General features: G+C 32.9%; 1 protein-coding gene across 1 annotated transcript in view; it reads right to left on the bottom strand.

Annotated features, from left to right (window-relative positions):
• Positions 1-1,755: 1,755 nt before the first annotated feature.
• LOC123668098 (scavenger receptor class B member 1-like) overlaps positions 1,756-12,178 on the bottom strand; it is a 41,552-nt gene continuing 31,129 nt past the window's right edge. The window contains exons 5-10 of the mRNA XM_045601892.1: positions 8,902-9,102; positions 7,771-7,998; positions 5,615-5,729; positions 5,203-5,353; positions 3,974-4,115; positions 1,756-2,668 (exon numbers count right to left, since the gene is read on the bottom strand). Coding sequence (XP_045457848.1) covers positions 2,003-2,668; positions 3,974-4,115; positions 5,203-5,353; positions 5,615-5,729; positions 7,771-7,998; positions 8,902-9,102 — 1,503 coding nt within the window. The 3' untranslated portion in view covers positions 1,756-2,002. The remainder of the gene's footprint in view (positions 2,669-3,973; positions 4,116-5,202; positions 5,354-5,614; positions 5,730-7,770; positions 7,999-8,901; positions 9,103-12,178) is intronic.

The raw sequence follows: 12,178 nt of genomic DNA, 5'->3' as shown, positions 1-12,178 counted from the left end.
TAAAAATGATCAGAGTAAATTTTTACGATGCGCGTGCACACTGTCACAAAAAAAACCGACACCGTGTTAGCCGAAGTTAGCTAGTCAACGAAGAAGAAGTTAGCAACGTGAAGTTAGCTAGCCAATGAAGTGTTTTTTTTTTATATATAACTAAGTCGGCAAACAAGCGTACGGCTCGAATGATGGTAGCCAAATATAGCCTATAGACGTCTGCAACATCAGAAGCATCGCAAGCGCGTCGCCGACCCTATTCCCAATTCCTCCAGGTGCCCTGGTCATCTTACTCACCAACAACAACACTGCTTCAAAGCAGTATTATTTGGCAAAAACAGTATTATTATAACTTATTACGTGCGTATAAGTACACACCCTTTTTTCTTTTATTAGTATTTGATTTTTTTAAATAAAATATTGTTTTTTTTTTCATTTCAATGCAAACTAAAAATAGTAAAGTTCCTGACGAAATTGAAACACACAAAATAATCTTTTAAAATATATTTTCATTACACAGTAAGTAGTTAACCGACTACCAAAAAAGAGAGTACACGTAACTTACACAATCGAAAATATTATTTTCTATTTTAATTATTAAAAAAATAATTTTATATCACAACATGAGTTGAGCTCCTTCTTAATACTCTAAACTATTAATATTCATCATTATCAATAAAACATTATATTAAAATACGCCGTTCAAATATTTATTCGAAATAGAAATAATAAAAAAAAATTAATATTAATTTAATTTTAAATAATAATGGCCTAATTAATAAATATGTATTCCTAAATTTTAAACAATAAAAAAATTATCGCATTTTATTTTTGATAAACATAAAATTTTAGCGTAATTTAAGATAAATTATCACATGTTAATATATATTTTAATATGTACATAATTAAAATAAAACTTAATAACTTATGAGCATGTCTATAAATATTAATATTATTTCTTATTACAATATAATATTCTTGTATAAAACAGGTATGCCGTGTTACATAAAACAATTCGTAGCGACTTGATTTACTGAAATTCACAATGTTTATGAGAGGACAAACTGAAATCAACACAAAATACTAATCAACTTAAATTTAATTATGTTATAATTCAATCGAAATATCCATAAAGTTGGTAAAATTCTCTTCATTTTTGGAGATAACTAATCGATTTTCATATAAGGCATCAGTATAAAAAAAATATAAGAAGTAAAATCTACTGAACGAATGACCTCTTTACGTTTCTTGTAACGCCATCTATCGGAAAGACTCGGTGACAGTGACTTCAAGTAGACAGTAACTCGTCTCTTGAAACCGGCAAAAGGGTAGACGACGACGTTTTTTTATTACTATCGACCAATTCGTGGCGTTATTTCATTCGTTTATTTACCATTTGATATGGTATCAATCTTTTTCTTGGACTAGTAAGCTTTTTTTTGTGTCTATTTAGACAGTCGATCTGAAGGAGTAAACTTCAGTCGTGGGGCCCAGGTGACACACACTTTTTTTAAATTATATCAAAATATATATAAAAGCTTAAAGAACTAAGTTTATTTAAACTTTGTACTACTACATTTAAAACAAAGGATTTTAAAAGTTATATATTTAAAAAAAAATCACGAAAGTCGTTACGAATTGTTTTATATAAATAAATAAAAATATTAACTAAATCATAATTCTGTACTATTGCAGTTATTTGTAAATTATGACGCTTTTATTAAAATCGAAAAATAACTTAAAAAAATAAATAAATAAACATTATTTGTATCAAACACGGTTATCACTGATCAGTTTAATCGAAAGCGTGACGATATTCTTAATCACAAACTTACAAATTAATAAATTCTTGTCTTAGAATATGAGGTACTTAATTTTTAATCATAGATACTTAGAATAACTAATTGTTTCTCGAGTTTCATTTCATGGCAAGAAAAGTTGTTTTCTCTCAACTATTATCAATAGAAACGTCTAAATCACTGATGGAACCAACAATGGCAAGATTTACACTTCAATCTATGTGTATGTATGTTTCGTTTGTGTTTTGCTTTGTTCTATCATTGTCTGAATCGAATTCGCTTCCATCATCAATCACTTCTAGATACCTACAGTCATCATCTGTATCTGTTTGTTTTACTTCTTGATATCTATCGTAGTCTTTATCGTTTTCACTGGAATCGCTTTTGTATGCTTCGTTGTTAACGTCTCGTGATTCTTCTGGAGTTATCAACGAATTCTTTCTATCTTTCACGTGTGCCAGATCATCGAACCTTCCTCTAATGTTACCGACTGAACCGTGGAATCTATCGCTAAGTCTGTGACCTAGTTCTTTGAGTCTCTCGCTCTGTGATTTCATAAAGGTTGGTTTAGTTTCCTCGATTTTCTGATCTGAGTCAGTATCAGATAGAGGTATTTCACATGCTGCGTAAATATTGTCATTGTTTGATTTAGTTTTGCATCGTTTCTCTCTGTCCAACCAGAGATTCGTACCCATGTTGTGTTTTTTCTCGCCGTAGGATTTGAACATTATTTCGAATGTTAGGATGTATGTCGTTACGAGTATCAAGATTGTTCCAGCGACGAAGCTGAGGTACATGAACACTTGTTCGGCGACAGGCAATATGTTCAGGTAGAATTTGAACTTTATATCCATCGATGTCGGCAGCGTTGACATTGTCTGTTATAGAAATGGATTTATGTTATAATCTGACATTAAAATTAAAAATAGAAACTGGAAATTTATGATTTAGAGAAATTTGTCATTTTATTTTAACACTAGCTGTGCTCGCGACTTCGTCTGCGTGGGATTTAACAAAAACGTTTTTGTTCAGTTCACAGAACTATAAAATAAATAAATTTCTAAAATTAAAGTCGCCTAAGTTACTCGTTACTACATCAGCTATCTGTCAGTGAAAGTCCTGTTAAAATCGATTAAGCCACTTAAGAGATTAGCCGGAACAAACACACAGACAGACAGACAAAAATGATAAAAAATGTCATTTTGGTATATGTACCGTGTATACATCAGTATGCATTTAGTAAAAAGCGGTTATTTTAATATTACAAACAGACACTCCAATTTTATTTATTTGAATAGATTAGTCATTGTAATTTCAACATATCTTCTTCATCATTATTAACTTCTATTATTATTATCTTCTTCATCATTATCTTAGATCTTAGCCAATCAATAAACATTTTGAATTTATAGCAGACTTTTCGTCTATTAAATAAGTTTAAATATAAATTAATATCTTATAACATACACACACGGTCGTCTGTTCCTATGGTAAGCAACTTAATTCTTGTGTTACAGGTAACAGCCGACTGTTATAAATTTTTTTTTTATAAATATATAGAAATAATCTAATATATAAAATTCTCGTGTCACAGTTTTCGTTGCCATACTCCTCCGAAAAAGCTTGACCGATTTTGATGAAATTTTTTGTGCTTATCTGGTATCTATGAGAATCGGCTAACATTTATTTTTCATTCCCCTAAATGTTAGGGGTAGTCCACCCCTAAATTTTTTATTTGTATTTTTTAGACAAAATTTTTAATTTCTATTTTTTTATGATACAACATTAAAAAATACATACAACCCTAAATTTTCACCCTTCTACCACCAACCCCTATTTCTTAATAGCGTTTAGCGGCAAGACAACGTTTGCCGGGTCAGCTAGTACATATATAAATAATACATATATAAATACGAATATTACACCTAGACTCAGGCAGGAATCGAACCCGCAACCCGCGGCACAGAAAGCACCACTACAAACTGCGCCAACGGGCTAGTCAAAGAAGTCAAGTTTAGAAAGTAATTTGTATTTAGTTTTACACAAAGCCCTACACACATTTTTCATGAAAAGTTATTTACAAGACAAGACTTCTCATAATAGTTTCAGTATCTTCGCCGTGAAGCTTGAAACATCGATCATAAAAAATCTTTTGGATTATATTAGCAAAAGTGATAACTTACAATATCAAACCAAAGCAATGGAAGATACATATTAGCGAACTTTTCCGTGTTCTCGATGAGTGTTATATCATCGAGCGCCATGTTTATTTGAAATTTGGAAGATATGTCGAGAGGTAGACCGGAATCAGGCTGAATCCAGAATCTGAAAGCCATTATACATTTATTATACTCTCTGTTACTCTCTTAAAATTAAACTATCCTGAAGAAATAAAATTCTAATATTAATCAATATTAGAATAAAAACATTTGAGATTTTTTCTTTCTCTAATGAGTTCGCCTACTTGTAGAAAATAAGTAGACCATAAATGATATATAGTATGTACGATTTTATTTTTGTGTTACCCACACATTAGGATTTCTAAACATTTTTGAATATCATATCAAAAATTAACCGCTCCAGCGGGTATCGAACCCGCGTCTCCGACTGACCGTGTCTGCGCTCTAGCCAATTAAGCTATGGAACGATGTACCCGCTAGATCGAAATTTTTGATATGATGATTTTTATATTCGGTTTAAGCGAAGTAAAGAAAGTAAAGATTTTCATTGTAATATGAAACATTGAATAGTTACGGGTTTCTGTAAAGAACTCACTATAGACGGTTCGCTTAAATTAATTGGCTAGAGCGCCGACACGGTCAGTCTGAGACGCGGGTTCGATCCCCGCTGGAGCGGTCAATTTTTGATATGATATTTTTAAAAAATGATATATAGTAGTTTAGAATTATTGAATATTCTAGTAACTATTTAGCAATTTTTATCGTGCTTGAAGACGAAAAGCATTGAGGTAGGTTTTCTGATATATATTAACAATTTCTTTGATATGCATCACCGCCAATTTTACTGTGAATTGTCACAACAGTGTGGTCTAAAACTGCTCCTCAGAGAAGATGAATTCAACTACATTTGGATATCAAATCATCTAATTTATAAAACCTTTTTAATTTAATTATTATATTTGTTCTAAAAAAATAAAACGACTTCCAATATGCATTATTAGGGATTACTCAGAAAATTGTCTTCAAATTTCACTGAAATTTAAATGGACCATACGACAAGTACAAGCTTTTGTACACAAATGAAGCATTGAAATTGGTGTACCCAGTTAACAGTAAAGAGGTAACACACATAAAAAATATTTTTGAATTGAGAACTTCCTTTTGTGAAGTCGATAACAATAACTAAAGTTACCTAAACTTAAGCTTATTATTATCATTTTTCTTATACCCACCTCGTTTCATGCTTTTCCGGATTAGGATTTAGCCCTTCAACTTTGCTGAAGAGAATTTCATCACCCTTGTAGAAATGAGGGTAAGACAGAGCGATTGGGAAGCCGTAGTAACAATCAGTAACATCTAGTAATCCTTCAGGGAGACATTTACCTGAAAACATAATTACGATAAATGAGATTGAAATGACAAAAATTAGTTTCGAAATCTTACAACAAGCGCGTTGTCGACATTACTCTCGATTCTCCACAGGAGCTCTTTACCTTACTTGCCACAGGAACAAAAACTGCTTGAGATTATAATATGAGTATTACTTACTGCTGCTGCGGCTGCTCCAAACCAAGATATTTTCTATTGTGCCACTACTTACTTACTACGTACTGTACATATTATACTTCAATTTAATAAGCTTACCATATCTGCAGAAGCATTTGTTCTCCTCAGTATTCTTTCCATTATCCATCATGTGTTCAGGGAACATGTATTTGTACGCCCTGAAGCCATTCTTTATACCTTCTTCCATTGGTATCTAAAATAAATAAAATGTCTATTATAGAAGTTTGGGGGGGTGTAAGGAACTTCACGTCGGTGTCACCAGTTTAGAGATGTCAGAAACAGGGAGCAAAGTTCCCATTCCTCCCATCCTCTCCAAACTGGTGACCCCAACGTGATTATTCTTATATCACCCCCAAAGAACTGTAGTTTTTTGACAATCAAATTTCTTCGAATTTATTTAATATAGTAAATTTATATTTTTATAATAAATTTAATATATTTTTCTTTTTTTTTCTTCTTGAGAAACGGTATGAAGCGATTGGTATGAAAAAACATGAGGAGTAAAATCGTGTGAAGCAATGAAACAGCAGTGACGCTGAGAGTGACGCTGAGAGTGACGCTCAACAGCGATTTTAGCTGTATGTAGTATTAACGGCACTGATGGAAATAGCAAACGTCAAATCTATGTTTTGATGTTAGAATCTTATTGTTTCTATCATTTATGCTTAGACTAACATTATATATATAATCGTTTCTACAGGGCCTACTCTAGTTGCGTGTCGGAATTGACATATACACATTTTTTCCTTTAAAAATATATGATTTAAATCTTACAAATTTTTAGATTTTTTTGATAAGATGAAGATTAGAGATGTAACCAGTTTTAAATTTTGATAATAAAAAAATTATTCCTTTGATCTGTGGGAGTAATGAAACAATAGTCTTATGATAGGTCATGGACTTAAAACGATTGTTGTAATTGATTAAGAAATGAATTACTTATGCGTTATCTATTCATCAAATTTAACGTAATATTTTTGGCTGTGAATGATTCTCGGAGTGTTTTCCCACTTTTTGTTCATCCAAATTATTACAAGATCAACAATAAAGATAAAAACGTCTGTCTTAATAGCAATGCTATTATTATCATTAGTTTGTACTGTTGAATAAAAACAGACCACTTCATTTGGAGCTATATAAATAAAAATAAACCACTAAGAGCGTTGGTACATACAAAACTCGAGAGCAACTGGACCTACTCTAGTAAAATTTTTAAAGTTTGGTAATATTTTGTAGAAAATTAATATGAAATGTCACACCAATTGTAATGACCATATCTGCACTAAAATACAGTTCAATAGACATAGGAAAATTTGAAATAATTTTAGTATTGAAAAAATGATTAAAAAACTATACATTTTGCCTGATAAAAGACAAACAGAAACTATAAATTCGGAATCAATCGCCTTTATACTTTGGTACCTAAATATACACAATGTTTAGATTATGTAATGCCTAGAAATTAATTGATTATACTTATAAAATATATACTCGTATGTAATTAACTAAATCTATACAACATTTTATAAAACTGGCGTCCTTCCGTTTAGGGTCATAAACACACATGGAGGTATACCATAGCCGAAATTATAAGTGAAGCAGTAATAAGTACAGCCCATTACTACATAACTTTACAATCGACAAAATTGAAAGAAAACGCGGGAAATGTGGCTGTGAATAATCGAATTAACTGCAAAATTTAATTAACTCGGTCATTGACACGACACTAACTGGACAGGGTGCTGTGTGGCTACGGCACTAAAGAAATTAGCCACCCCCTCTCTTCCCGTGGGTGTCGTAAGAGGCGACTAAGGGATAACAAGGTTCCACAACCACCTTGGAACTTAAGAAGCCGACCGGTAGCGGGATAACCATCCAACTGCTGGCTTTGAAATACACAGGCCGAAGACGGGCAGCAGCGTCTTCGGTGCGACAAAGCCAGTACTGCGGTCACCAACCCGCCTGCCCAGCGTGGTGACTATGGGCAAAACACATGAGTTCACGTTATTTTTGGCGTAAACTTGTGGAGGCCTATGTCCAGCAGTGGACTGTATAGGCTGTAATGTACCTGGACAGGACGGTAACTTTATACATAACACCTTTTTTAATAATTATTTTCATTAAAACGTTAAGGCAAGTAGGTTATATATTTAGGTTATAATATCGATTCTGGTATAGTAGTTAAATTAAAGGACGCCAGTTTAATAACATTTTGTATATGTATTGTAACTCACCAAAGGTGCAGCGCGACAAAGACTCTTCCTATAGAACAGTATAGATTCATTCCTGGACACTGCTCCTCTGAACTTGGTACCATCTGAAGCGTACTGGACGTTAGAACAGTGTTTACCATCCCATTGCGGAAGGTCAGTGGAACCTCGGTAGGTGTCAATGAGACCAGCTAGTGAAATATCTGTCTCGCCAGTAAAGATAGTTTCATAATCACCATCGAAATCGTACATCTGGAAGACATAGGTACATATTGAATGTTACATATTGAAATCGATTTTAATTTTATTAATATAAATGTACTAATTTGTATTATTATTATTGAATGTCTGTTTTTATGAATTTTATGAATTTTTTAAGTGTGATTATTTATTGATTATTTTATATTTATTGATTATTTATTGATTATTTTATATTTTTTGATTATTTTGTTTTTATTGAATTGTTTAAATTGATTGTTAAATTTAATGTTATTGTTGTGATCAACTTAACTAACGCATTGGGTTACTGTAATATTAGTTCTAAGTTTTTTTATGCATAAATAAATAAATAAGTAAATATTTAGTAATTTACTGCGTTCCGGCTTCTTCATTTAAAAATATTAAATGTTCACTGGCTGTACCGTTTTGATGATTATTTTACATTCGAATGCCGGTACATGTCATATGGTTCCATTTAAATTTGAATGAGAACATACGAGTTGTTTTTGAGTTAACTAATTGTTGTATATTTTTAATAATTTAAGTTCTCATTTTATTACTTGTCGATAGTTGTAAATTATAGTATTTGTTTTTTTTAAGGGCATTCTTATTTGTTACATTTAATTAATATAAAAAAAATTCTCAGTTTTAAAAGGTTTTAAATTTCTATAGTCGATAAAACAGGATATTTGGCGTTTGTCATTGTTTATTATGAGTTCCCGATATTAGGGTTCTATTGCAAGATTCACGCGGTGGTAAACTTTTTGTATTTATTTGAATTTTAGTATAATAACAAACAGTTGATTATTCTCTAAGGTTATAACGAATTCTTTTGCCTATATTAATTACATAAGACTGTATAATCTATCAGAAATGTGTTGTATAAAATCTTTGACCTTGTAAGTAATAAATTCGTAAGTAATAAATACAACTTACACGGTCAATCAAACCCAATTTGTCGAAGTAGATCCAGCCCGGCATGAAAGTGTTTCCGAGGCTCATCAGCTCAGAACTGTAGCCCATCATGAACTCCTTGGCCGTCATCTTCACAAGGGGTTGGCTGTTCGTCATCCGGATGAGGTTGTTGAGGCCGAAACGGGTAACAAAGTTTTGTTGGGAAACCACGTTCGCGATTGACTGAAAGAAGAATTTAGTTATGAGTAAGTGTTTTTTTTTAAATATCACATATCACTGTAGTGTGTATTCTAGAGGAAAAAACTAAATTTATAACAATCTTGTCCACATTTTTTTTTAAATATAACAGTTACCAATTACAGAGGCTAGGGAGTATTCCATAAGCTGAAAGCTTGCTCAATAGGCTCTCATGCCAGACCCGGTCAAATCCCTTCGATACATCAAGTGAGACGGCTAGTGCGTCTCCGTGCTTGTCTATGACTTCGCCCCAGATGTGCGAGGCATACACTAAAAGATTCCCCGTGGATTTGTTACGGCGGAAACCGTATTGCTGGTCCGACAAGAGGTCATTTAACTCGAGATATGCCAGGAGTTAATCGTTCAGTATACGCTCCAAACTTTTACACGGTATGGGGTGATCGCGATAGGTTTATAGTTAACATGAAGTAGTTGCTGATAATCCCTCATGGCAGTATAACTGTGACCATATAATTAAATTCAATAAATAATTATCTTAGTATTAGATTCGAAAATATCCTCTATGGTCTATGATAATTTGAACTTGTCGCTAGTGACCATTGGGTAATTTTCACTCTTACATATAGGTACATGGCGCATGGCATGGTGGCGCCGCGTTGGTGCAACGGTCACAGCCATGGATTGTAACCTGTTGCGTTGGCGGTTGCGGATTCAGGTTCGGCTATACAGGTGTTTGCCGTGGTCTGGGTGTTTGTGCAGTCCTTGTCCCCACCGTGCCTCGGAGAGCACGTTAAGCTGTCGGTCCCGGTTGTTATCATGTACACCTGATAGCGATCGTTACTCATAGTAGGGAATATATCCGCCAACCCTCATTGGAGCAGCGTGGTGGGTTAAGCTCTGATCTTTCTCCTACATGGGGAAAGAGGCCTATGCCCAGTAGTGGGATATTACAGGCTGCAGCGTATATAGGTACATATAATAAAGCATTGTATCATCTACTAAAATATCGCTAACTGGGATGTCAAATAAAAGCTTCGAAAATATAACATTTTTAATTACAATAAATAAGATCTATGGCTATAGAAGATAGATGATGCAATGACAATGTTAATATATTGGATTGAAACATATGAATTAACTCAATAGTATGTGATTGTAATTGCATCATCATGTATTTAAGTACAGTAACAAATATGCCTTCATAATAAATGTTTTCTTACTTTGTAAAACGTAGTGAGTGTCCAACTTCGAGGTTAGTAATCAATATGATTTAGGTACCTTAAATACGCAAAGCTTATCGTAGGTTCCGTTTAGGTTAAAAATATTAAGGAGTGCTAAGGATTTATTATTTGAATATATTTAGGTATACAGTAAACGTAGAGGCAAACAAATTATTTGCGAAAATCTTAATGAAACGTGAATAAATCTTGTGCTGTCAGCACATCTGAATTACTAATACTATTACTATACTCATAATAATATTAATTACTTACCACTGGAGTTCAAAATAGATTTATTTATAATTATATAAAATAATACTACGATTCAACTTTAGTTAAAGACAGATTCAATCAGAATCGTTTGAAATTGTGGACCAAATACCAAAAATTAAGCAATTTTTCGCAATCACATTCCCTTTGTGTGATCGATTTGTTTATAACAATATGACGAAAGATATTACAATATTTTAGTTCACCGACTGCTCACTAGAAGCAGCATTTTCAAAAGCAATTCGCTAGCAATTATTGCACAATTTACGGTATTTTGTTGCGTACATTGAGTGTGAGGCGTTTATTGTTACACTAAATTGAATTTATCGATAGATAACAGTAAATAGTGTCTATTGGTTCACAATCAACCTCATCGCCATAGATAATTTATAACAAATTAGGCTGTATTTTATTTGACTGTTAGTGTCATTAAGTATATTTGAAAATTTAAGTGATTCTTCTAAGGATACAGGAGTCATGGTTCCTGATTAGTATTCAGTATACGACCTTTTCTAACCCTAAGTTATTTATCTAACTACAAATAGAAGACCTAACATTTAGTGAGGATATTGCAAAATTTTATTTCTCAACAATCATTCGAGAACAAATTAACCTAAGCACTTACTTCATTATAGGCCTATACGATCATTATATTAAGCAATGGTAGAGAAGTAATTAATAAAAGTAATTCTTGTTGTTTCGTATGTTAATTAGAACATTTCATTATTTTACACTTTAGAAGAGTAGATTAAAAAGATCGGCAAAAAAACGTACGGCTCACCTGATGGTAAGCGATTACCGTAGCTTATAGATATCTGCAACACCAGAAGCATCGCAAGCACATTGCCGACCCCATCCCCAGTTCCCCCCAGGAACTCTGGTCACCTTACTCACTAACAGGAACACAATATTATTTGTAAACAGTACTATTTATTTCACCATTTTTATAGAAGTCGCATTATTCACAATTATTTAATATATATATCCAGTTTTGTAAATCGTGTTTAATGAATATTGTTTAAAACTGTTAAAATTTCAAAAATATTTAAAACCAACACTTAAGTACACATCATTACTGACATGTAAGCTACTGTTAGTTTTAGCGGAACCTACATCGCCTTGCATCGCTGATTGATTTGAAGGCTTGCGGTTCTTCACATTCGAATAATTTCGATAATCGCTTAACGGTTAGCGATCGTAATATCGTTTCTATTATAGTTCTCGATGAACTCTGGCCACCTAACTCACCACAGAAACACGAAACTTTTTTTTTTGAGTACCTTATTACCAACGTGGCAAACAAACGTACGGTTAGCCTTATGGTAAACAGATACCGCATCTTATGGACATCTCATGGACATCTTATGAACTAGCCGTGACCCTCTTTAGATGCTCTGGCTACCTTACTCGCCACAGGAGCACAACATTTACATGAGAGCAGTGTTATTTGTCTGTGACCTTCTGGAAGGTTAAGGTACTTCCCCGGACTGGCTAATTAAGCTTCAGATTTCACGCAAAATATTTCCAGCCATGCTCTACCTCAACTGCTAAGTATGTTATGAGCAAAATGAATCACTTTTTTTTTTTAAATAATTGTATCCGGTCAAATG

This window comes from Melitaea cinxia, chromosome 30, assembly GCF_905220565.1.
Source record: "Melitaea cinxia chromosome 30, ilMelCinx1.1, whole genome shotgun sequence".
Classification (NCBI taxonomy): Eukaryota; Metazoa; Arthropoda; class Insecta; order Lepidoptera; family Nymphalidae; genus Melitaea; species Melitaea cinxia.
Note: the sequence above shows the minus strand (reverse complement) of the source record. Positions and strands in the feature narration are given on the sequence as shown.